Genomic DNA, 23,454 nt, shown 5'->3' with positions numbered 1-23,454 from the left:
GTGTGCCTAGAGTCCATGCTCTGCAACAAGAGAAGCCACCGCAGTGAGAAGCCTGCACACCACAACAAAGAGTAGCTGCTGCGCGCAGCAACAAAGACCCAACGCAGCCAAAAAAAAAAAAAACTGAGTCACCGTGCTGTACACCTGAAACTAACATGACATTGTAAACCAACTATACTTCAATTAAAACCCCACAAATCCTTTTTGTAATGTAGCTATAAAGTAGAACATTTGTAATAGTGAAAAATTGTGATATAGATATACAAGGAGATGTTATATAGCTGTTTGAGTGAATGAACTAGTTGCATGTATTAACTGGATACATTTTGCCAGAAAAAGGCAAAAAGGAATTGCAGAAACATCAGTATAGTGTGATACTGTAATATAAAGTTTTTTTTTTAATTGTGGTTAAAATATACATAACACTTATCATTTCAACCATTAGATATACAGTTCAGAGGCATTAAGTACATTCACACTGGTATACAACCATCACCACCATCCATTCATAATATAAAGTTTTAAAATACTCAGTCAATGGGCTTCCCTGGTGGCGCAGTGGTTGAGGATCTGCCTGCCAATGCAGGGGACACGGGTTCGAGCCCTAGTCTGGGAAGATCCCACATGCCGCGGAGCAACTGGGCCTGTGAGCCACAACTACTGAGCCCGCGCGTCTGGAGCCTGTGCTCCGCAACAAGAGAGGCCGCGATAGTGAGAGGCCCGCACACCACGATGAAGAGTGGCCCCTGCTTGCCACAACTAGAGAAAGCCCTTGCACAGAAACTAAGACCCAACACAGGCCCCCAAAATATAATTAATTAATAACTAGATTTTAGGGAAAAAAAATACTCAGTCAATATTGTATATTGTTCATGGATGTATACTTACATAGTAAAATCTAAAAGCACATATTCTAGTAATAACCAAATTCGGAGTTGTGGCTATTTCAGTGAGGGTGGGAGGAAGAGACATAAGGGGCTCCAGTTATATCTGTGTGGTAGGTAGGTATACAGGTGCTCGTGTATTATCATCTGTAGTTTTTTGTACACTTGGAGTATTTTCTTTAAAATTGTTTTCTTAAAAAATCATTTCAGCTAGACATCTCCAAGTGTTTGCTAGCCATTGACTTTTTAGGCATTCTGGGCTGTTCAGTTCTAAGAAACATGGTGATACCAAGATCCAAGAGGTGAGGTTGCTCCCTATTGAGAACAGTTAACTTTATGAAGAGAAAAATCTGTTCCAAATTCAGCATTCTGACCCTAGCCTGCCATCTCAAGTGTACCCTTGGTCACAGGTGGCAGAGGTTATAGGTCTGAAGCCTAAAGGTCTGAGAGAGTGACTCTACAAAGAAAAGAAATACAGGAGGAGAGCAGGTTTTGGAAGGTGAAAATTAGTTTCATTTTTAGGTTTGAGTTGATAGACACACAAAAGGACATATATATTAATGGGATTTAGAGATAAGAGATAAGAGCTTGGAGGAAAGGTCAGAACTAGAGCTATACATTTTGGACATTATAGTGTATGCCTTGAGAATGAATGAGTTTACCAAAGGAAGAAGAATAAGGAAAGAACAAAGGTTGAAACAAAACCTTGGGGAGAGGGGATTAAAGAAGAACCAGTAAAAGAGATGGGAAGAAATAGGTTGAAGGACTAGTCAGTGGGGAAAGAAGAAATCAGGAGAGTGATGTGCCACAGATATTAAGGCAGGAAAGTTTGACAAGAATTTGTTCAGATTAATCCAATATTTATTGAATGACTTGTGGTAATCACTTTCTTGTGTAGGAGAGGAGTCTTAAGAGTGAGAGCTGAGTAAAAGCCATTGGATTTGATGGTTACAGTACAGTTACCATGTTGTAACTATACTTCTTATCCATAAACTCTTTAAATACAGGAATTGTTTTATTTATCATTTTAATCTCAGTGTCTGGCACAGTACCTGGCACGTTGTTAAGTGTTCAGTAGTAAATATGTGAACTATTACATTGAATATAAAATGCACAGATTTCTCCTAGGTTATAAAACATATTTTTACCATCTAGCCTGTCTCTTCCATTGCTCTCAGTTCCCCCTCCTACCTTTGAAAATAGTATTCTCTACTTTTTCAGTGCTTCTTTGATTCTAGTCTACAATCTCTTTATCAATAATCTCTTTTAAAATCAATTTTAATGTTTCTCTCCTTCTTGCCACATCACCATTCATTTAGTATTGCTTTTTGAAACCCTATATCACACTTCCTTTCTTACTCCCATTGCTCACCCATTAACTCAATATAAAGAAGACAGTTCTAACAATCAGAGCTGTATAGAGGTGGCATGGGCTTCCTGTGGGGGGAAGTACTGAGTTTCCTGTTTGATGGTATTCAGCAGAGTCAAGACCACCACTAGATAACTCTTTTAAAAAATTTCCAATTTATTGAGAGATAAATAACATCTCGTGCAATTTACCTGTTTAAAGTGCACAGTCAGTGGCTTTTAATATAGTCACGAAGTTGTACTACCATCATCAGAATCATCACACCTCAAGAAAAAAAAAAACATACCCATTAGCAGTCACTCTCCTCTGCCCCCTCTCCACCCTCCCTACCTCCCCCCAGCAAGCAACCACAAATCTACTCTCTGTCTCTATGGATTTGCCTATTCTGAACACTTCATATTAATGGAATCATATAATATGTAGTCTTGCATGACTGGCTTTTCTTCACTTAGGATTATGATTTCGAAGTTCATCCATACTGTAGCATGTGTCTGCACTTCCTTCCTCTTTTATGGCCAAATACTGTTCCATTGTATGGATATAGCACATCTTTATTTGTTAGCTGATGAACATCTGGCCATTATGAATAATGCTGCTTTAAACATTTGTGCAAAAGTGTTTTTTTTTAATTGGGGTATAGTTGCTTTACAATGTTGTGTTAGTTTCTGCTGTACAACGAAGTGAATCAGCTATATGTATACATATATCCCCTCTCTCTTGGACCTCTCTCCCACCCCACCCCCCATCGCATCCATCTAGATCACCACAGAGCACCGAGCTGAGCTCCCTGCGGTATACCGCAGGTTCCCACTAGCTATCTGTTTTACACATGGCAATGCACAGACGTCAATCCCAGTCTCCCAGTTCATCCCACCCTCCCTCCCCAACCCCCACCATGTCCACACGTCTGTTCCCTATGTCTGCATCTCTATTCCTGCCCTGTAAATAGGTTCATCTGTACCATTTTTCTAGATTCCACATACGTGCGTGTGTGTGTGTATGTATATATATATATATATATATATATATATAAAAAACACCATACACAAAAATAAACTTAAAATGGATTAAAGACCTAAATGCAAGACCAAACACTATAAAACTCTTACAGGAAAACATAGGAAGAACACTCTTTAACATAAATCACAGCAAGATCTTTTTTGTACATAAGTTTTTGTGTGAGCATATTCTTCTTGGGTATATACCTAAGGGCAGAATTGCTGGGTCATATGGAAATTTCGTTTACCTTTTTGAGGGACTGCCAGACTGTTTTTCAAAGCAGCTGCACTATTTTACATTCCCACCCAGCAGAGTACAGTAGTTCCATTTTCTCCACATCCTCGCCAACACTTTTGATTATGTCTTTTTTTTTAAATTAATTTATTTTTTGGCTGTGTTGGGTCTTCATTGCTGCACACGGGCTTTCTCTAGTTGTGGCAAGTGGGGGCTTCTCTTTTTGGTGGCTTCTCTTGTTGCAGAGCACGGTCTCTAGGCGCATGGGCTTCAGTAGTTGTGGCACACGGGCTCAGTAGTTGTGGCTCGTGGGCTCTAGAGCTCGGGCTCTAGAGCGCAGGCTCAGTAGTTGTGGCACACGGGCTTAGTTGCTCCGTGGCATGTGGGATCTTCCCGGGCAAGGGCATGAACTCGTGTCCCCTGCATTTGCAGGCAGATTCTTAACCACTGCGCCACCAGGGAAGTCCCATCGATTATGTATTTTTGATTATAGCATCCTGTGGGTGTAAAGTTCTGTCTCATTGTGGGTTTAATTTACATTTCTTTGATCGCTAGTGATGTTGAACATCTTTTCATGTGCATGTTGGCCATTATATATCTTCTTTGGAAAAATGTCTATTAAGATATTTTGTTCATTTTTAGTTGGGTTGTCTTTCTGTTGAGTGGTAAGAGTTCTTTATATATTTTGGATACTCGACCTTTATCAGATATATGATGTTTTCTTTCATTCAGTGGGTTGTCTTCACTTTCTTGATGGTGTCTTTGCCACACAAAAGTTTTAAAATTTGATGAAGTCCACTTATTTTTCCTTTGGTTGCTTGTGCTTTTGGTGTCATATCTAAGAAAACAGTGCCTAATCTAATGTCACAAGGATTTATGTTTATTTTTTTTCTAAGACTTTTATGGTTTTGGCTCTTATATTTAGGTCTCTAATCTATTTTCAGTTAATTTTTAGAAATTTAATATGGTGTGAGGTAGGGGTCTAACTTCATTCTTTTGCATGTGGATGTCTTGTCCCCATAGCATTTGTTGAGAGGCTGGATGACTTTTAAGCCTCTTTCTGACTCTGAAGATTCTATGATGCTTTGTAGGATATTGGTTTCTGTTATTGTCCAAATAGGTGGACAGTCAAGATTACATATGATGGCCATCCTTTTCCCAAGAATACATTGTGTCTAAAAACAGGGATAGCCATTAGTCTTTTATCAGTTTGTTCTAGATTTCTCAGTTGCTTTAAAGTCTATCCTCCTTTGACTTTTATGATCCTGGTTTGCTTCTGGTCTTCTTTGACCAGCACAGTTTTCTTTTCTTCGTATTTTTGCATATAAGTACACATACCCCTCCAGTTTTTTTGGTATGGGAACTGTTCATGCAATTTTAATTAGCTTTGTCATTTAGGTAGCTCAGAGTTTCTTCTCAAGCCTAACTACAGTCTAATAAAAATTTCCTCTGAATATGCCAACAACACCTAGAATTTAACATGTGAAAAATAGGTGTTCAGTCTTCCCCTAACCATAAGCCCTCCCAGTTTTCCTCATTGTCTTCTCTTAGTATCTTAAACCAACCTTCGAGTTTTCCAATCCCCCACTCCGCATTCATTATTAAATGTTGCTGATCATTACATGGTAAAAGCCCTTGGACCCATCCTTTCCTTTCTATAGCTATAGCTGTCTTCTGGCTGATCTCCCAGACCCTAGTTTCTCTGTTAGGTCCTTACTCAACTGCTGGAATAATCCTCCTCAGACACCCTTCTGATTGAATCGTTTCCCTGATCCTAGACCCACAGTATTAAATTTATATGACACAAGTTAACATTTAACCCACCGCTACTTTCCTCTCCTTATCTCTTGTTACTTCTCTTAATGGATTTGGTAGTTAACCTTATTTATTCTTTGTTCTTATTTCTTTGTTCTCATCTTTTTCTCATTGCACACAGTCCCCTTTTCTCCTAGTGTGCCTTTGCTTCTCTTCTATTCTGAATCTCACTCCCTTCAATGATTGATCCCGTCTGATTCCTCTCCTTTTTTTTTTTTTTTTTGCATTCTTTCAATACTTAGACACTTAGTTTGTCTAGGAATAAGATCCATAGTACCCTGTTCCTTTTTTGCTGTTTGTTTTGGATATACTACTTTTTAAAAGCATTGTTTCATGTGGGAACCGTTGTTTCCATTTCATTTATGGTTCTCCTCCTTTCCTGCCTACAGCACAGAGTCCTGAGCATAATAGTGGTCCAATAAATCTTCTTGGCTGACAGATCTATAAAAGTTTTGGGGGCATATGTGTGATGTTTAGCATCATCATCATTTTTCAATTTTAGAAATGCAAAATAATGCCTTTTGTGCCATTATTTGGTTTTAATTTTTTATATTTTGTTTTATGCCAAGTTTTGAGAACAGTCTTCTCCGTACAGTTAAATGAAGTTCAACAACGTATTACTACAGATATTAAATCTAGTTTATTCAGCAGTAACCACCCGATATATCAGATTCTCTCAAGGGAAAGGTTAGCTTCTTAGATGCTGGCTAGGCATTTGTTCAAAGTGCATTATAGCCTTAAAGCTAGGACCATTTAAGATATTAAGATCCTTGACAGTTTAGTAGCAAAATAGTCACCAGCACCCGGAATAAGGAGTAGTGACCTGCTTGCTTTCTTCTACTGTCTGAAGTTGTGCTTCTGTTGCTGACCTCCTCTTAAAAAGAAGCATTTCTTCTAACTTCCATGTCACCCGAAGTCAGTATCAAGAGGAAAAAAAGGATTGTTGGAGTGGAGCTCGGCTGAGAGAGGATACAGGCAGAGGGCAGCTCCCAGGCCCAGTGGCTGGCTGTCTCACTCCTTGCCTGCCCACCCACCCACCATCTCTCTCACCTCAGGAGCAGAGAGTTGACTTGAAGATAGTCCTCAGTTCATAGCCCCTGATTAACATCACCAGTGCAAGGTTGCTTTCTTATTTCGTTACTTTCTTTTTAACCTTTTACCTTCACTCCACATGCCCATTCCTTTCTCCATTCATGTGCACCCACTCTAATGTGTTTGTTTTATGTCCTTATACCTACATATTTGCTTGAAAGATATGTAGTATAATTATAGTGTGTCTTTAGCTTACATATGGTATTTGCTTATTTTTTTCAATGCTGTGCTTTTTAAGATATGTTCATATTGCTGTAGGTATATCTAAAGTGTTTTCTAAAAGCTATGTGGAATTTCATATTTGTATCTACTCCATTTTGATTCTACATTCTAACAGTTACAGAGATCAAAGTTACTTCAGGCTCCCTGCTACAACATCATCACAGTGAACATTCTCACACAGGTCTATAGAGTATATAGTTTGAATTTGGATACAGACAGCCTTATTTGAGAATTTCTCTGGAATTTATCCACCAGTGTAGGATCACTGGATAATAGGATGTAGCTTTAATGTCACTAAGTGCAGCCAGATCACTTAGCAGAATGGCTGTGTCTGTTTACACTCTTACCCATAATGCATGAGAGTTCTTGCCTCCCCACATCTTTGACAGTACCTACTATTACCCCCCATTCTAATTTTTGCCCTTCTGATAGGTATAAGTGCTAGCTCATTGTTTTAATTAGTATTTTTCTCGTTGGTTTTATTTTGATCATCTCTTTATGTACTTGTTAACCATTTGAACTTCTCTTTCTGTGAGTTTCCTACTCATATCTTTTGGCCATTTTTCTATTGGGTTTCCTCTGATGTTCATATCAAATTGTAGGAATTCCTTGTCTGTGCTAGAGATTTAATCCATTGTCAATTTTAGACGTTGCAGAAGCTTTTCCTTGTCTGTCATCTATCTTAACCCTGTTCATGGTATTCTTTATTGAACAGAAATCCATAATTTTATTGAAGTCAAATCCAACAGTTTTTACTGTGTAGTTTGTATTTTTAGAGCCTGAGTCGGGAAGTCTTTCTGCTCCTTAGTGTTTTTTGTCAATGGATTATCCACACAAGCCTGTTTACATGGCCTTTTGAAGAGATGTCTTTCCTTTCTTTCTCACCTGTGACTTGAAGGAGGCTTGATGCCGTTAATGTTTGGCTGCCCCTGATGGAGGAAAAAAATGTGAGAAAACTGATGCACGCTCCTTTCTCTAAGCCCTGCACTTCACTCACAGGGCTGAGCCCCTGTGACCCTGTTTGTACTACATGAATCCTGTCTGCTCAGCTACAGCTGATTGGAAAGTGCTGCATACCTACCCAAGCTGAGTACAGTTTGAGTAACTTTGATCTCTGTAACTGTTAGAATGTAGAATCAAAATGGAGTAGATACAAATATGAAATTCCACATAGCTTTTAGAAAACACTTCAGATATACCTACTGCAGGGAATTTGGAATTATGACCAGTCTCTGCTGGCCCCTTGAAGGGCATGCAGATTGAGGGGTTTGGGGGTGAACATCTTCCTTTATGTTCACAGAGAAGCTAGAGAAATGCTGGCGGAGAAATGAGAATGAGGAAGATATGCACAGAGGAACAGAGAAAAAAGCCCTCTGGCCCCACAGAGAGGGAGAACGATTGAAGTAGAATGTGAGAGTAGCTGTCTTGTATCCTGATGGCTTTCCTGTTTCTGATTGCGTTCTCTTCTGAGATCACATTGCATTTCCTTATGTGTATTAATTAGGGATGGCTAACTACTCTAATAGATAGACTCCAAAGTGTATAATGGCCCTAACACAATAGAAGTTTATTTCTCACTCACATAAACAGGTCCAGATGGTTCTAAGTCGGTGAGGTGGTGGCAGTGGAGGGCTCTGTGCCACACAGTTACTCAGGAACTCGGGTTGATGGAGGCTCTGCCATTTTCAACACGACTTCCAATGTCTCCCTAGGTGTTAGCATCCAGCCTGCAGAAAGGAAATGAACATGGAGTTCAATACATGGGACGTTGTATAGGCCAGGCCTTGAACTAGCACCTGTCATTCACATTGCTTTGTCTGGAACTCAGTCACACGGCCACATTTAAGTGTATGGGAAGCTAAAAAATGTTATCCACCTGTGGACCCAAAAGGAAGAGAAAATGGGTTTGGTGAACAGCTAGAGATTGCCACATGATATTTATTATATGTGTGATACTCTTGTGATGCCTCTATATCCTTATAATCAAGTTCCAGTTTTTTCCTAAACTTGTTTGAGTTGACTTCTGTCATGTATCTCAGTGCGTGAGGTGTTTTCCTAATAGCCATATTTAAAATAGTAGAAGTAATAAAGACTGATTAATTTATTTTCTCAGGGAAGTTGGGTCGATTTCCACCTATGATGCATCATCACCAGGCACCCTCAGATGGCCAGACCTCTGGGGCTCGCTTCCAGAGGTCTCACCTTGCAGAGGCCTTTGCAAAGGCTAAAGGACCAGGTGGAGGCACTGGAGGAGGAGGTAGTGGAAGAGGCCTGATGGGGCAGATTATTCCAATCTACGGTTTTGGGATTTTTTTATATATACTATACATTTTATTTAAGGTAAGTGGTGTCATCCTGATCATATTACATCAATGAAAATCCAGTATCATCATAATAAAAATCATTGTCAGCATTAAAACCCTTTATAGTTCATAACCCTTTTTCAAATCAATCATCTCTTTAAATCTTGCCTCCTCTTTATGAGGTACCTAGGATAGCTGTCACGTATCTCAGTTTTACAGATGAGAAAATCTTCACTCAGAACCTAAACAATTTGCCCCAGAATTCACAACTAAAAATGCAGAACCAGGACTTGAACCTGAATCTTCTAGTTCCTAATCCACTGAGCAATAAAGTTCAAAGCCTACCCTACCCCGACCCTGCCCCAATTTTTTCTTGATTGGGCATCTTTGCAAACTGTAAAGGCATAAAGATATTCTAAGAAGAACTTTATCACCAGGATCGGCATAATGATTTCCAGGTAGCCACTGTGAGGCCAAATAATGACTGTACCAACACCACTTTTTACTCCTTTTACCCCCAGGAGTATGAGGTGCTGTTTTTAACATCAGTTGTAGTAATTCTCCTGAAACAGAACTGCCGTGTCCTGAAACTAAGCCTGATATTTCCCAGCTCTGGGGAGATATGATTTGGGTCCTTTGAAAAGTAGACTGTCAGTTAAGTTCTGCCTCCAGGCAGGCTTTGGCCAGCCACGGGCCTGGGCCTGGGCACTGTAAGTAGAGGCAGGAGGCTGCCCTCCTAGCTAGAGTAAGAGGTGACTTCGTTCTTGCCTAGGAATTCTGCAGGCAGCCCAGGTTGAGTCTTGGATGAGCATGGGCAAGGCAGATGGCTTGTGAAGAGATTTTTTTCTTGTGCCTTGACCTTGATAATTTTTTACTTGGAAACCTTCTGTTGGCTTTTTTTTTTTTTTTTTGAGATGTTTCTCTAATGTTGCTATTTGATTTGATTTTCTCCCAACCTTTTTTTTTTCCCATTTAATATGAGGGGTTCCATGACTTTGAGGTTCTGAGCTGCTGTTGATGTACTGTACCTCCTTCAATTCTCAGCTCTCAAAGGGGAAAAGTACTGCAGAGGATCGGAAGTGCTCTACTGCCACACCTGGAAGCACCCACAGGAAAATTAGTAAGTGCCCCTTTCAGTATATTTATAAGTTTCATTGAGTCAGACAGCTGTAATACAGCCAGAGGGACAATCTGTGGATATGTCTTAAAAGCATTTCTCAGAAGTTGTCCCAAATTAATCTGATGCCGATTTTTACCTTAGCTCTGGGAATTCTCAAGTTTCCGTATTGATGTTGGGCTTTTGAGGGAAAGATAGTTATAAAAAGTACACAACCACCAGTTCACTTTTTTATATATTAGTAGAAGATTAATATTTTACACTCGGAATGGGTTACTTCTCATTTCTAGACTTCAGAATATTGGTAGCAAATTTCTTTATTTCACATAGAGGAAAACTGAGGCAGTGAGATCAAGTCATTGTCAAAGTCAGTTATTAGATCTAGGGACAGAGTTCAACACTTCTGACTCTTGAAACATGATCATCTAATATTTACCAACCAATTAGAATACTCTGTGCTCTCTGGAAAAATGAAATATATATGGCATGGCTCTTCCCTCTGAGAATTTATAGTCTAGGATGAATGTCAGGGAAAAATAACTTGTGAAAAGTTTACTACCTAGAAGGAAGGGACTTGGCAAAAGCCTTCTGGGAAATCGCACCTAGCTGTGTATGAAGGAGGGCCTATTAGATAGGGTGCTTGAGTAAGATGCAGTCTGACAGAGGGCAGCTGTGGGAAAGAAGGCATGAAGAGTAGGTAGGATAAGCTGTGTTGTTGAAGGCCAAACTATCCTGTGGATACTGAAGCCTCATCGGAGGTTTTTAAAAGAAAGACATCAGCAAAATTACTGTGATCCCTGCTGTATTCTTTTCTTTTTTTGAATTTTTGTATTCTTAATTGAAATAGTGTCTTACCAAAAGTGATTGTAAATGCATCATGAAATTGTTTTTAAAGACTTGTGAACTAAAGAGTAGCAAATTCTGTATCCTGTCACATAATGCATTTAAAACAGAAAGAAGTAAATAAAATGAATTCCTAAGAGCAGCTGTTTTATAATGTAGTAGCAATTATATCAACTTCTTATGCCTCAATTTTGAATCATAAAGAAAATAAAAATAACCTAAGCATTTATGTGGCACGGATGTTAATTGCATGCATAAGAATTTGTTGTACAAGTACTAAAAAGCCTTTGAAATATTACATTTTATAGTGACCCTCTAAATATATCTGCGTAGAATGATACTCGGGTGTGAAACAGAATAACTAGATTATCTACATAATGAGCAACATTTTATTTTCCTATTACCTTGAAGTTCATTTCATGTACTGATTGAGTGATTGATTTTTTATGTTCTACTTTTAGGGTCTTTACATTACTTTCAGTAGTTGTGGTCCTTTCTGACCCTTGTTGAGAAAGCTGCTTCTGGGAGATAGGGTTATACCACTCACCCCAGATGACTGAAGTAGAAAACCTTGGGCAGGAAGGTCTCAGCCCTAGTTCAAGACTTCTTCTATTGAAGAAGAGTAACTTTTATACTGTTATCTTCCATATTAGTTTTCAGATCCTAGGGACTGGTGAAATATCATTCATTTCAGGGTCTTAACACCTTTTCTGAAGTCCTTTACCAGGTTTGGTACTTTATCCTCAAGTATCATTTGAATTAGAAAGGAGTTATCTTCATTCCTTCTTGGCTGACTGTGCAGGGCTATGTTTTTCGCTCCTAGGTATTTTCTTTGGCTGGTCCTGCTATATTTCTGTGTGTGAGAGAGTGATTTATTCATCACTTTCTAAACGTGTATCCTTTAGATCTTGGTGTCTAGACCTCAGTACCCTTTGTGTCCTGATTGGATTAGCTGAATCTCAGGACCAGCCTGACTCTCAGGACCAGTCTGATTATTGTAGAGCGTCACAGCCAGCCATGTTTCAGAAAAGGGCTTAGGGAGTTGTACATGATGGTTCTTAGATTGATGCTTATTTTTCAGCCAATTTTGAGCTTGTTCAACTACAAGAAAAACTGAAGGAGACAGAGGAAGCCATGGAAAAACTAATCAACAGAGTGGGGCCTAATGGTGAGAGGTACGTTTTCGCATAATAGAGATCAGACTGTTTCCCATTTAGAGAGTCAATTCAAAATTTTGTTTTTCTTTGATTTCTGGCCCACTTGCTTTCATCGTTATCGTATTTGTCACTAACATATTATTTTTCACTGAACATTTCCATTTTCACACTTTCAAGCAGTTTCATTTTCAAGAATATATGTTCCATGTTGTGGAACATTATTGTGAGAGTGAGTAAATTTGTGAGCAGATACTACAGGCTAAAATAACTGGGTTTTAAGGAAGACAGTATCCTAGCTGTCTAAAAAAAGGCAGAATTTTAAGTAAAACCAGATTATTAAATATTGTGGTTTCTGTTTGAGGCAGAATGAGAGAAGAGAGCAAGTACGATCAGAGTACGCATTTGTTTTGTGTTGACTTTTCCAGAACAGAACTAGACATGTGAAGTAGGTGTCAGGAGCCAAACTAGCCCTTTAGGATGCTCTGCAGCGAAAATACACTCCTCTTGCTACAGGGCTGGCTGAGGATCTGAAAAGGTGGCTTCAGGGGGTTGATGGAAGTGGGCATCAACTAAGGAAACGTGGGCGTAGGAAGGCCAGGGAGGAGAAACCAGAATGTGAGATTGAGAACAAAGAGGGATTCGGTTCGCGCTAGGCCTTCTGACAAGAATGGAGGAAGCACTGGGGGTGAGCGGCAAAATCCCATGCAGGAGGATGTATTGAAAGGTCCCTCCTATAGCCCCGTGGGCTCAGGGTGGAGTCTTTGCCCCAGAAAACTGCTCTACCTTAGCCTCTTCTGTTTGCCGTCCTTGTGCTACTAGTGCCCCATACTGTTTTCCCTGCTTCCTGGCTCCTGCCTTGCCCATCTTTGGCCGGATAGGAGAAGAGTAAACATCCTCGAATTGAAGTCCCTTGGCTTGGCGTTTCCCTGCAAAGTCTACATTGCTGCTGAAATGACATTTATGAGGGTGAACCTTGCCTATCTGGGCCCATGACCCTTGACCTTCTTTTGGTCCAGAAAGCAGAGTGACTATCTGGACTTCTCCAGAGTGGTAGAGATAGGTGTACATATCTATACATGAGTATATCTCTGTGAGTGGATAATACTATTTGGCATTATTGAGCACTTACTAAGAACAAAGCTCTAAGCTAATGCTTTATATGCATTATCTAATGTTTGACTGTTTGTATGAGTGTGACTGAACCAATTTGTGCAGCTATACTTTTCTGGCATTTTCTGCCCTTATCCTGTACCATTCACAGTCTGGGTGGGGAAGTACCAGACTTCTATAGACCCTTGTGCCTCAGAAAATATCTGTACCCTGGCCCTGGTCTATTTGAAGCCCTAGGCCACACCTAAGTGTCAGGAAAACTATAGGTGAGTATCTGTGGGCAGGGCCTCCCACCTGGGAGATCCAACCCCTGGGCTTTGGGCTAAGAAACCATGTGAAGATATTTTCTCACTATTCTTCACTGCTATTCAGACTCCCTCAGCTCAAACCAAATAACCCCACCACGCATACCATTTGTCCATTGCCGACGCCAGGGGTGCAGTACTGTGACCCCTAACTACTGTGTGTCCTCCTTGTGCCAGCCGGGGTTGCTGCTCCACGTTTTATGTGCGAAGGCAGAGGAGTTGTGTGTCACCACCGCCTCCGCCCCTGGAGCTGCGCCATCTCATTGTTTCTGGGGCAGCGGGTCCTAGCTCAGTTTATATACTCCTACTAAGTTGCTGGAGTGTGGGCTCTTTGAGAACATGCTGAGGCCACTGCCACATGGCAATGATTGTGTAAAATATTTTCCACAGTACCTCTCAGGAACCAGGGAGCAGCTCTCCTTCCACTCAGGAGAGCATAGCTTGTGTCTCTCTTTCCCAGATGTCTCATTTTCCAGTCTATAAGGAGGTGACCTTCTCTCTGAAACTCCTTAATCTAAAACCTTTTATCCTTACAGGTAGGCCCTATGGGACTTCCACCTTCAAAACTGCAAGGGTTAGGTAGCTGCATGTTTTACATTCTTTTCCTTTTTATACTTAAAGCCTTTAACCTTAGTTTCTTTGGCATTTGTTCTTTTACAAGTCTGTGCTTCTAGGATTATTAGAAGAGCCCAAAATACCCCAGTATTTTTTCTGTCAGATAAGATTTTATCACATTGCCGGGCTTCTGGAGGTCAAGGAGAGGATTTAAGACAAAGAAGACATGTTCATTTGCAGCCTTCAAAGTCCTTTTATATAATATCACTCCATAACTGTAAGATTTTGCTTAAAATTCCCAAAATATGCTCTTTCTGATACTTCATCTTAATGCTTATGTAAGAATCAAAATATGGGAAAGGTTTTTAATACTACCTAACAAAACTTTTCAGACAGCTTTCACCTGTAAGCGATATAAGTCTGCACACATTTTTAAATAATTAAGCCTCCTGGAAGGTTGGTATTGTGCCATGTTATGTCTGATATTAAGCAGACTCTCTAGCCCAAGGACACAAAGACTAAGGAAAGGATCTAGGAATCAGAATCAAGGTGTCCTCATTTTTGTCCTTGTGATCAGTGAAAGTTCCTTCCTGGAGCAGCATGTCCCACTGTAATTATTTACCTAGAAGCATGGAATGGCCCAAGAGGAGAAATGAGGGTGCAGCCTCTGGCAACAAACACCTTGGCAGGCATGTTGAGCATGTATGTGGGACCACAGATTTCTGGCAGGCGTTGTGGGGTTGTAAACTCTGAGGACAGGCTTAGTCTCTCTTGTTCACTGTGTTCACATAGTAGGTACTAAGTAAATACCATTGAAAAAGAGTAGATATTCACTTTTGATGCAAGCATCTGTACTTATTACCATGATAGAAGAGTAAATCATGGCCATTCCCTGTTGAGATCCTTCTCTTCATTTGCTGACCTCTATATTCAGGGTCCTACTTGACATGTCTCATAGATAGCTACTCTTATCCTCATCAAACAGTAAATGTCCCCTGAGTGAATGAACATCCAAAATGGAACTCATCATCTACCCCTAGATGAACCTATTCTACCTTTAATGTTCCCCATCTCAGCAAATGGCTCCTCCATCTATTTAGTTGCCCAAAGCAGAAATTAGATGTCATCTTTGATTCACCTTTTCCTTCACTTCCCATATCTCATTAATCACCATGTCTTGTCATTTCTTCCAAATTAATAAGTCTGTCTCCCTGTAAAACACTCTGAACGCTACTAGGGCAGGGATTATCCTTCTTATTCCCAGAGCCTAGCACAAGCCAGTAGTAGGCTTTAGAAAAGTATTAATTGAAATGGAAGAATGAGTAAGTGAGTGAGTAGAGAATGCCTTTATTTTTGACATAGGTTAGAACTATCTCATGTGGTTTCTTTTCCTCTAATTTGCCTCCTTTCAATTCACTTTCTGCTTTCCAAACCAGTGGATTACTAAGTCTTTTGTTTTAACCCTTCAATAGGTCCCTGTTGCTCTGATAAAGAGTAGAATCTTTAACATGACTTACATGGTCCTAGGTGACATGGCTCTGCATACCTCAATTGCTTTATCTTTCTCCATTACTCTCTCTCTCTGTGTCTGTGGTCCAGCCACACTGACTGCTTGCTGTTCCTCTGAAGTAACCTGGGCACTTTCGCTTCTAGGATTTTGCATATACTCTTTTCCTTTGCTTGGATGTTGCCCCCGACTGCCTCCCCACACACACTTGTTTTAACTCTTGTCCTAGAGGTCTCAGCTTAGACATCATTTCCTCTGAGAGTCTTTCCCTGAACCCACAACTTGGTTAGGTGTTCCTCCCATATCCTCCCTTGGCCACCTCTGTTTGCTGGATAATGTAAGCATCATATTACTTCCTTATCTTCTGTTAACTTTTCTGTCTTCCCTAATGCCCTGTAACCTTATTGAGGACAGGGAATTTTCATTGTTCAACCTTGCATTCCTAGAGCTGGCTCATTGTTCAAATTTCGTTCCTAGTGCTGGCACATTGACAGTGTCTGTACATGTTGAAAGAATGAATGAGGTAGATGTAAAGAAAGTAGTTTAAAGCAGGCATTTTCAGCAATAATAAGAGTATCTTTGGTACCTATTTTCATTCTGCACAGCCCTCTATGGTTGTCAATAGCAGGTATTATTTTCTCTTTAAGGAACTGCGTCTCAGAGAGAAAAAGTGTGCTCTGGGAACGTGTATTAGTTTTCTGTGGCTGCTATAACAAATTATCCCGAACTTAATGTCTTGAAACAATACACGTTGTTTCTTATAGGTCTGTATGTTAGAAGTCCTACACTGAGCTAAAATCAAGGTGTTTGCCGGACTGCATTCCCGTCTGGAGGCTCTGGGGTAAAATCTGTTTCCTTGCCTTTTTCAGATTTTAGAAGCTGCCCACATTCCTTGGCTCATGGACCCTTTCCTCCACTTTCAAAGCCAGCAACAGTGGGTTGAGACTTTCATACATTACATTATTACTTTGGCCTCTTCTGCCTCCCCCTTCTACTTTTAAGGACCCTCATAAATACATTGTGTCCTCCCAGATAATCCAGGATAATCTATTTTAAGGCCAGCTGATTTGCAACCTTTATTCCATTTGCAACCTGAAGTCCCCTTATGTATAAGGTAACATCATTATAGGTTCGAGGGACTAGGATGTGGACATATTTGGGGGGTGGTGAGGAGACATTATTCTGCCTACCACAGAAGGTCTCAGGAAAAAGAGAGAATTTAAATAAGCCTTACAGGATGGAAGGATTCCCTCCGGCAGAGTTGGGGGAAAAATGTTCCAGAGGGAGAGGGTGGCACAAGCAGCAAACAAGGTGAGAAGTCAGGCATGTTTTTTGGAATAGCGAGTAGTTCGAAGTAACGGGAGTAGGGTACACCAGGGCTGTGGTAAATGGTTAGGGAGGTAACTAATGGGAGAAAAAACTAGAAAAGTAAACTGGGGGCAGACTGGAAGGCCCTGAATGGTAGGCTGAGAAGTTGGAATTTATTGTCTTTACAGCGGAGTGCCTCTGAAGGCTTTTGAAAAGAAATGGCATAATCTGCTGTGCTTGAGAAAAATAACTCATGTTTAGGGTGGCTATATGCTAGGATATTGAAAAAGTTCTAGCAAAAGTGATAAATAGGCCAGTGAGAGTAGAAAAGAGGTGGGGGGCAAATTAAGGGGACTTCAAGGAAGAAAAAAGAATCACAGGCTGTATCAGGATTCCTTGGTTGCAAGCAGACAACTCTGGGTAGCAAAAATTTGTTTTTTGGGGGGTGTGGCCGAATTTATTGGAAGAGTATGGGGTAGCTTACAGTCTCAAAAGAATAGCTGAAGATCTAAGTTTCAGGAAGAGTGGGAACCAGAGCAGCTCTAGGGATTTAGGAGCAGGAGCAAATAGACAGTCTCTTCAAGGACTGCTGCCAGAATGAATTAACATGAAAAATTTTCAGTTCAGGCTTCACTGTGTTCAAGATCCAGTTTTAGGAGAAAGTATAGTTGGCCCAGCTGTATATATCATTGAATCAGTCACTGCAGCCAAGGGGAAGGAGTGTGATGATAGGCCATGGGCCACGTGGCCACTCTAGAAGGAGAAGCGAGGGGATGGATGGCTTCAGCCTCTGCACTGTGAGCAGAAGAGGGATTGGTTTTCCAAAGGAGAACAAACTAGATAAGAGAAGTGAAGGGGAAGAGATGGGTGATCTGGAGACTTACAGCCCAAACTGGGAGGAAGATTATGGCATCAACCAAAATAAAAACACAGAAGAATGAAGATAAGGCTTTGGAATAGGGATCATAAGTTCAGCTTTGAGTATGGTTGAAGTGCCATCAGAACATCCATGTATATGATATACAACAGCAATAGGAAATTTGGGTGTTGAGGTCAGAACAGAGGACACAAGTTCGGAAGTCATCTGGCTGGGTGTAAGAGGTAAGGGCCATGCGGGAAAGATGAGATCACCAAATCCTTGAGGCATATAATTACTGTGTGGCAGTCACCAGCATTCTTTTGCTGGTCTGGTTTCTGTTCTCATGAATGGTGTTGGAAGAAACTGTTTCATTCTTCTCTCTGTGTTTAACTCCTGGACTCAGAACTTGATGATTCCTCTGGATTTACAGCAATAGCATTCAGAAGTCTGAGTTATCTCCCAACTTGACGTTTTATTTTTCTAACATCTTGGAATCGGCCATAGCCAACCTCACCTAGCTTACCTGTTCATGCAGCTGCTCATGATCCTGGGCCAACTAGGACAGGGTTCTGAAGGGTGAATTTAAGTTTAACTTTATTATAGTGACAAGGCCTCCAAGTAGAAATGCCCAGGAGGTAACTGGAGTTATGAGACTGGCCTTTGTGTGAAAAGTCAAGATTAGAGGTAGAGATTGGGCATCGTCTGTGTAGAGGTGATGGTTTAATCTGTGTAATTGGGTCAGCTTCCTGAGGGCATGCCTGTAGGAGTGGAGAAACAAGAGTCCTAGGATTGAGCCTTCAGGAAAACCATGTTTTAGGATGTGGGAGTAGGAAAGTGAGCCAGGATCAAAGATACAAGGAATGGTTAAATAGGTGGGAGGAATACAAATGCCAAGGGAGGAGGACATTTCAAGGAGAGGATGGTCCATAGTACAGAAAGTCAAGGAGCATGAAATGTGAGAAAAAAGACTTTTGGACTTTAAAGTGGTCATTGGGGAATTCCCTGGGCATTCCAGTGGTTACGACTTTGTGCTTCCACTGCAGGAGGTTTGGGTTCGATCCTTGGTCAGGGAACTAAGATCCCACAGGCTGCACAGCAAAAAAAAAAAAAAAAAAAGTAAAATGGTCACTGATCATTGATTTTCACAAGTTTTGGTAAAATGATGGAGTGGAAGCCAGATTTCAGGGAGGTAGAAGAAAAGGTACAGTGAGGAAATGGGGACCAATCAAACTAACACATATTTATTGAGCACTTAAAATGTTCATGGCACTGTGGCTGTACACTGTGCCTGTTGTGAACTTACCACTGCCCTCCAGGAGTATCAAACCAAGTTGAGACAATGAGAAATCCATGAAAGTCTTCATTGCAATAAATTCAGAAGATGTAAGGTGGACCACGATTAATTGCCTAACATATGATATGGACACTGAGTACACCTGAGGACACTTTAGTTTGGAATTCTCTAAGAAAGCTTCTCTTGTCTGTTTCTGCTTCTCTTAGCCTACCCACCCCCCTTTTATTTAAAGGTTCCAATTTTCCATGAGTTAGGAAACAAAGTTAAGACTGTTTCGTTCAGTAAAAATCAGAATGTACTAAATACAGTCCAGAGAAGTAACGTGTGTAGCATGTTGTGATAATCACATAGGCTCTTTTAGCTAGGGGTGACCTAGCTGCCCCAGAAGCCTCCCACAAAGTGAGTTGTTGTAACAGTAAGGATTAGGGATTATAGAATACATGAGTAGTTAGGGTGAGTCAGCACTCCTATACTGATGGGAAAGAGTAAATCAGCTGTTCAGCTGCATGTAGAACAGACAGGCTTCTTCAGTTCATGGCTTTGAGGCCATTTATTGTAGAGAAAGTGGAGCTCATGGGGCTTTTGTTTTCCTCCCACTGAGGTCTGTAGAAATGTTGCATCTCCATTTTCCTCAGTTGCCATCTTAATGTTGGCGGGAGAAGCAGTTTTTTCTAATTCCCTATTAGTCATTAAGGGTAACGTAATGTAGGTTAAATGTAAAAAGAAACGTAGGCTCGGGGCTGGACTATTAGAAAGATTGATGGCACCTCCATGAGGCTGGTACAGAGTGTATCATTTCTTCTTCATGAGTGTTGTACTGACGTCGGGTGCTTTGGGTTTTTAAGAGGAGCATAAGTAGCCTCTGTTAAATCCTGCCACTAGATAAAACTGTTCCCAAAGCAGACAGTTCTCAGTCTTCTGAGTAGGGCCTTGCCTGCCTGTCAGTTCCATGCAGCACTTCCCTCTCAAACAGTCACACCATTATCCTTGCGCCTCATCTTACTTGTGTAAACATTTCTCCAGAGCCACACAGCTAAGTTAGGGGTCACACCCAGGTTTTCTGAACTGTGCAGGTTGAGCACTATGCTTCAAGAATTGCACCAGAATGCTGTCAGAAGTCAGGAAACTTTAGTTTTAGAGCTGACATTAACAGTGTGATAATGTATAGTTTCCCCTCCATGGGCCTCAGTTTCCCCAATTTCTCTGGTTTAGGTGATTTGTCAGAATGATCCAGCTCTGAAATTTTAGGATATATCTTTATTGCTGCACAAGCAGATTCAGCCTGGTAATTCCAGGGTTGGCCTAGTAGCATATTTTTCCCTAGTTGAGGCAAATGGTCCAACACATTTTCTTTTGATGACATTGCTTCAGAGAAAAGTGGCTTGTTTGTAAATGGAATAATATAAGTAATGGTGAAATTGCTTGAGATTAGAGAATCAGGGCAGTGAGGTGTACTGAAAGAACACTGAACTGAAGGCTAAGACATCTGGGGTCTTGTCCCAGTACTGACATTAAATCTTTCTGGGACCTTGGACAGTCACTTGATCTATTCTGGGCCTTAGTTTTCCCATTTATAAAATCAAAACATTGAACTAACATCTCTAGTTCCCAGCTATGCAGTTCCAGGATCAGTTCCCAGAGTAATTATCTGTTGCTGTTAAACTTCCTGGAGTCCAGACAGATCACAGTGATGTTTATGTTCCTTGCCTAGGAGTATTTACCACTAACTGGCCGGATTGTCTGCTGTTTCTAAGCAGAGCACAGGCCGTGACTTCTGACCAAGAAAAACGATTGCTGCATCAGCTCCGAGAAATCACCAGGGTCATGAAAGAAGGAAAATTCATTGACAGCCCCTCTCCAGAGAAAGAAGCTGAGGAGGCCCCTTACATGGAGGACTGGGAAGGTAAACAGTGTCTTCTTATCTCTTTGTTAACCATCAGCCCAGAAAAGAGATCTTACAAAATTTTTAAAAGTCAGCTTTATTACTGAGGTATAATGTAGATACAATTCACCAATTTTAAGTGTATAGTTGGATAAGTTTTGACAAATATAATCATACCATAGCGATGATTTAGTCATGATATTTCCATCATCTCAGAAAGTTCCCACCCCTTTGCTGCTAATCCCCTCCTGCTCTGGCAACAGCTGAACTGCTTTCTGTCCCTGGAGTTTTACCTTTTCTATATAAGTGGATCATACTGCACATGCTCTTTTGTTTCTGGCTTTGTTGATTTAGTATAACGCTTTTGAGCTTCATGTGTTGAGTGTATTAGTAGTTCTCTCTCTCTTTTAATTGCTGAGTAGTGTTCTTTTGTCTGGATATAGTTTGTTTCTCCATTCACCAGTTCAGGAACATTTGGGTGCCAGCTTTGAGCTATTATGAAGCAATCTACTATGAACTTTTACGTACGTGTTTTTGTTGGAACATATATTTGTGTATATATCTAGGAATGAGGTTTTGGCATTTTATACATGTATGTTCAACTTTGTTAGAAACTGTCAACCTGCTTTCCAAAGTGGCTCTGCCATTTTGCCTTCCCACTTGAAATATATGAGAATTGCAGTCCTCCACATCCTTGGTAACACTTGGTATCGTCAATCTTTTTAATTTTAGCTATTCAAGTGAGTGTATAATGGTATCTAGCTTGTGACTTTAGTATGCATTTCCCCAATGACTAATGATGTTGAACATTTTTTCACACACTTATTTGCCATCTGTATATCTTTGGTGAAGTGTTTGTTCACGTTGTTTGCCACTTTCTTTATTGAGTTGGTTGTATTCTAGTTGCAAGGGTTCCTTCTATAGTCTGGATATAAGTTGTCAGTTATGAATTTTGCAAATATTTTCTCCTAATCTGTGGCTTGCCTTTTTATTTTCTTAGTGACATCTTTCAAAGAACAGAAGTTTTTTTCATTTTGATGAAGTCCAGTTTATCATTTTCTCTTTTATGACTCACTTTCTTTGTGTGCGTTTAAGAAGTCTTTGCCTAACTCAAAGTTTGCCTAACTCCTCTGTTTTCTTCTAGAAATTGTATGGTTTTAGCTCTTACATTTAGGCCTGTGATCTATTTTTAGTTATTTATATATGGTGTGAGGTATCAGGACTGAGGTTAATATTTTTCCATATTGATATCCTATTGTTCCAATTTATTTTGTTACATTTAATTACCTTGGTGTGTTGGTTGGAAATCAACCAACCCTTCCCCTTCTGGAAAATGGAAAATCATTTGACCATGTATGTGTGCGTATATTCTGGACTTACTGTTCTGTTTCACTGATCTATGTGTCTATACTTACACCAGTGCCATAATGTCTTTATCACTGTGTCTTTATATTGTCTTGAAGTCAGGTAGTCCAAGTTCTTCAACTATGTTTTTTTCCAAAATTATTTTGGTAATTCTAGGCACTTCACATTTTCATATAAATTTAGAATCATTGTGTCACTTTCTACAAAAAAAAAAGCCTGATGGGATTTTAATTGGCATTATATTGAATCTTTAGATCAAGAAGTTGGATTCACTCTTATGTTGCTGGTGGGGATGTAAAATATACCCACACTGGAAAAAAGTTTGGCAGTTTCTTAAAAAACTAAATATGTAGCTACTACACAGCCTTGCAGTTGTACTCCTGGACATTTATCCCAGGGAAATGGAAAGTTTTATGTTCAGATAAAACTTGTACATGAATATTTATATCAGCTTTATTTGTCATAGCCCCAAACTGGAAACAACCCAAACATCCTTCCACAGGTGAATGGTTAAACACTGTGTTGGTACGTACAGACTGTGAAGTACGACTCAGCAATAAAAAGGAATGGACTGTTGATACGTGCAGCAACTTGCATGAATTTCCAGATGATTATGCTGAATGAAAAAAAGCTAATTCCAAAAGGTTATATAATGTGTTTCTATTTATATAACATTCTTGAAATGGCAAAATTATAGAAATGGAGAACAAACTAGTAGTTGCCAGAGGTTAAGGAGGGAGTGGGAGCAGGAGGGAATGGGTGTGGCCAGGAAAGGGCAACATAAGGGATCCTTGTGGTGATAGAAAAGCTCTGTATATTGACTGTATCAGTATTAATATCCTTGTTGTGATATTGTAGCATATAGTTTTGCAAGGTGTTACCATTAGAAGAAACTAGGTAAAGGGTACATGGGATTTCTGTATTATTTCTTATAACCAGATGTGAATCTACGATTAACACAAAATAAAAAATTAGTTTAAAAAAGCAATGCAAGAAATTATAAAGGAAAGGATAGTGTTTTACATAGTGTACTTAAAACTTTTCTGCAGATCAGAGAATGTCAAAAAGTTTTCAAAGCCAACAGTAAACTGCAAAAAGATTTGTAACAAATATGACTGATATCAGCAAAGAAGCTGATATCTTTAATATATAAAAAGTTCTACAACTAATTTAGAAAACACTGATATCCACCTAGATATGCAGTGCACAAAAGAAAACAGTGCAACTGGCTACA

The 23,454-nt window shown here is 40.1% G+C and overlaps 1 protein-coding gene across 5 annotated transcripts in view; it reads left to right on the top strand.

The window, feature by feature from the left end:
* RIC3 (RIC3 acetylcholine receptor chaperone) overlaps positions 1-23,454 on the top strand; it is a 47,200-nt gene that overhangs the window by 18,368 nt on the left and 5,378 nt on the right. Inside the window, exons 2-5 of one of the 5 annotated variants that reach the window (XM_036860902.1) lie at positions 8,729-8,955; positions 9,963-10,038; positions 11,960-12,053; positions 20,731-20,876. In XM_036860902.1, the coding sequence (XP_036716797.1) occupies positions 8,729-8,955; positions 9,963-10,038; positions 11,960-12,053; positions 20,731-20,876 (543 nt within the window). Of the gene's footprint in view, positions 1-8,728; positions 8,956-9,962; positions 10,039-11,959; positions 12,054-20,684; positions 20,877-23,454 lie in introns of those variants that run through there. The other 4 variants (XM_036860901.1, XM_036860905.1, XM_036860906.1 and 1 more) reach the window with 4 other exon arrangements.

The sequence above is a fragment of the Balaenoptera musculus genome, chromosome 8, assembly GCF_009873245.2.
Source record: "Balaenoptera musculus isolate JJ_BM4_2016_0621 chromosome 8, mBalMus1.pri.v3, whole genome shotgun sequence".
Lineage (NCBI taxonomy): Eukaryota > Metazoa > Chordata > Mammalia > Artiodactyla > Balaenopteridae > Balaenoptera > Balaenoptera musculus.
This window is presented reverse-complemented; position numbering and strand designations above follow the sequence as displayed.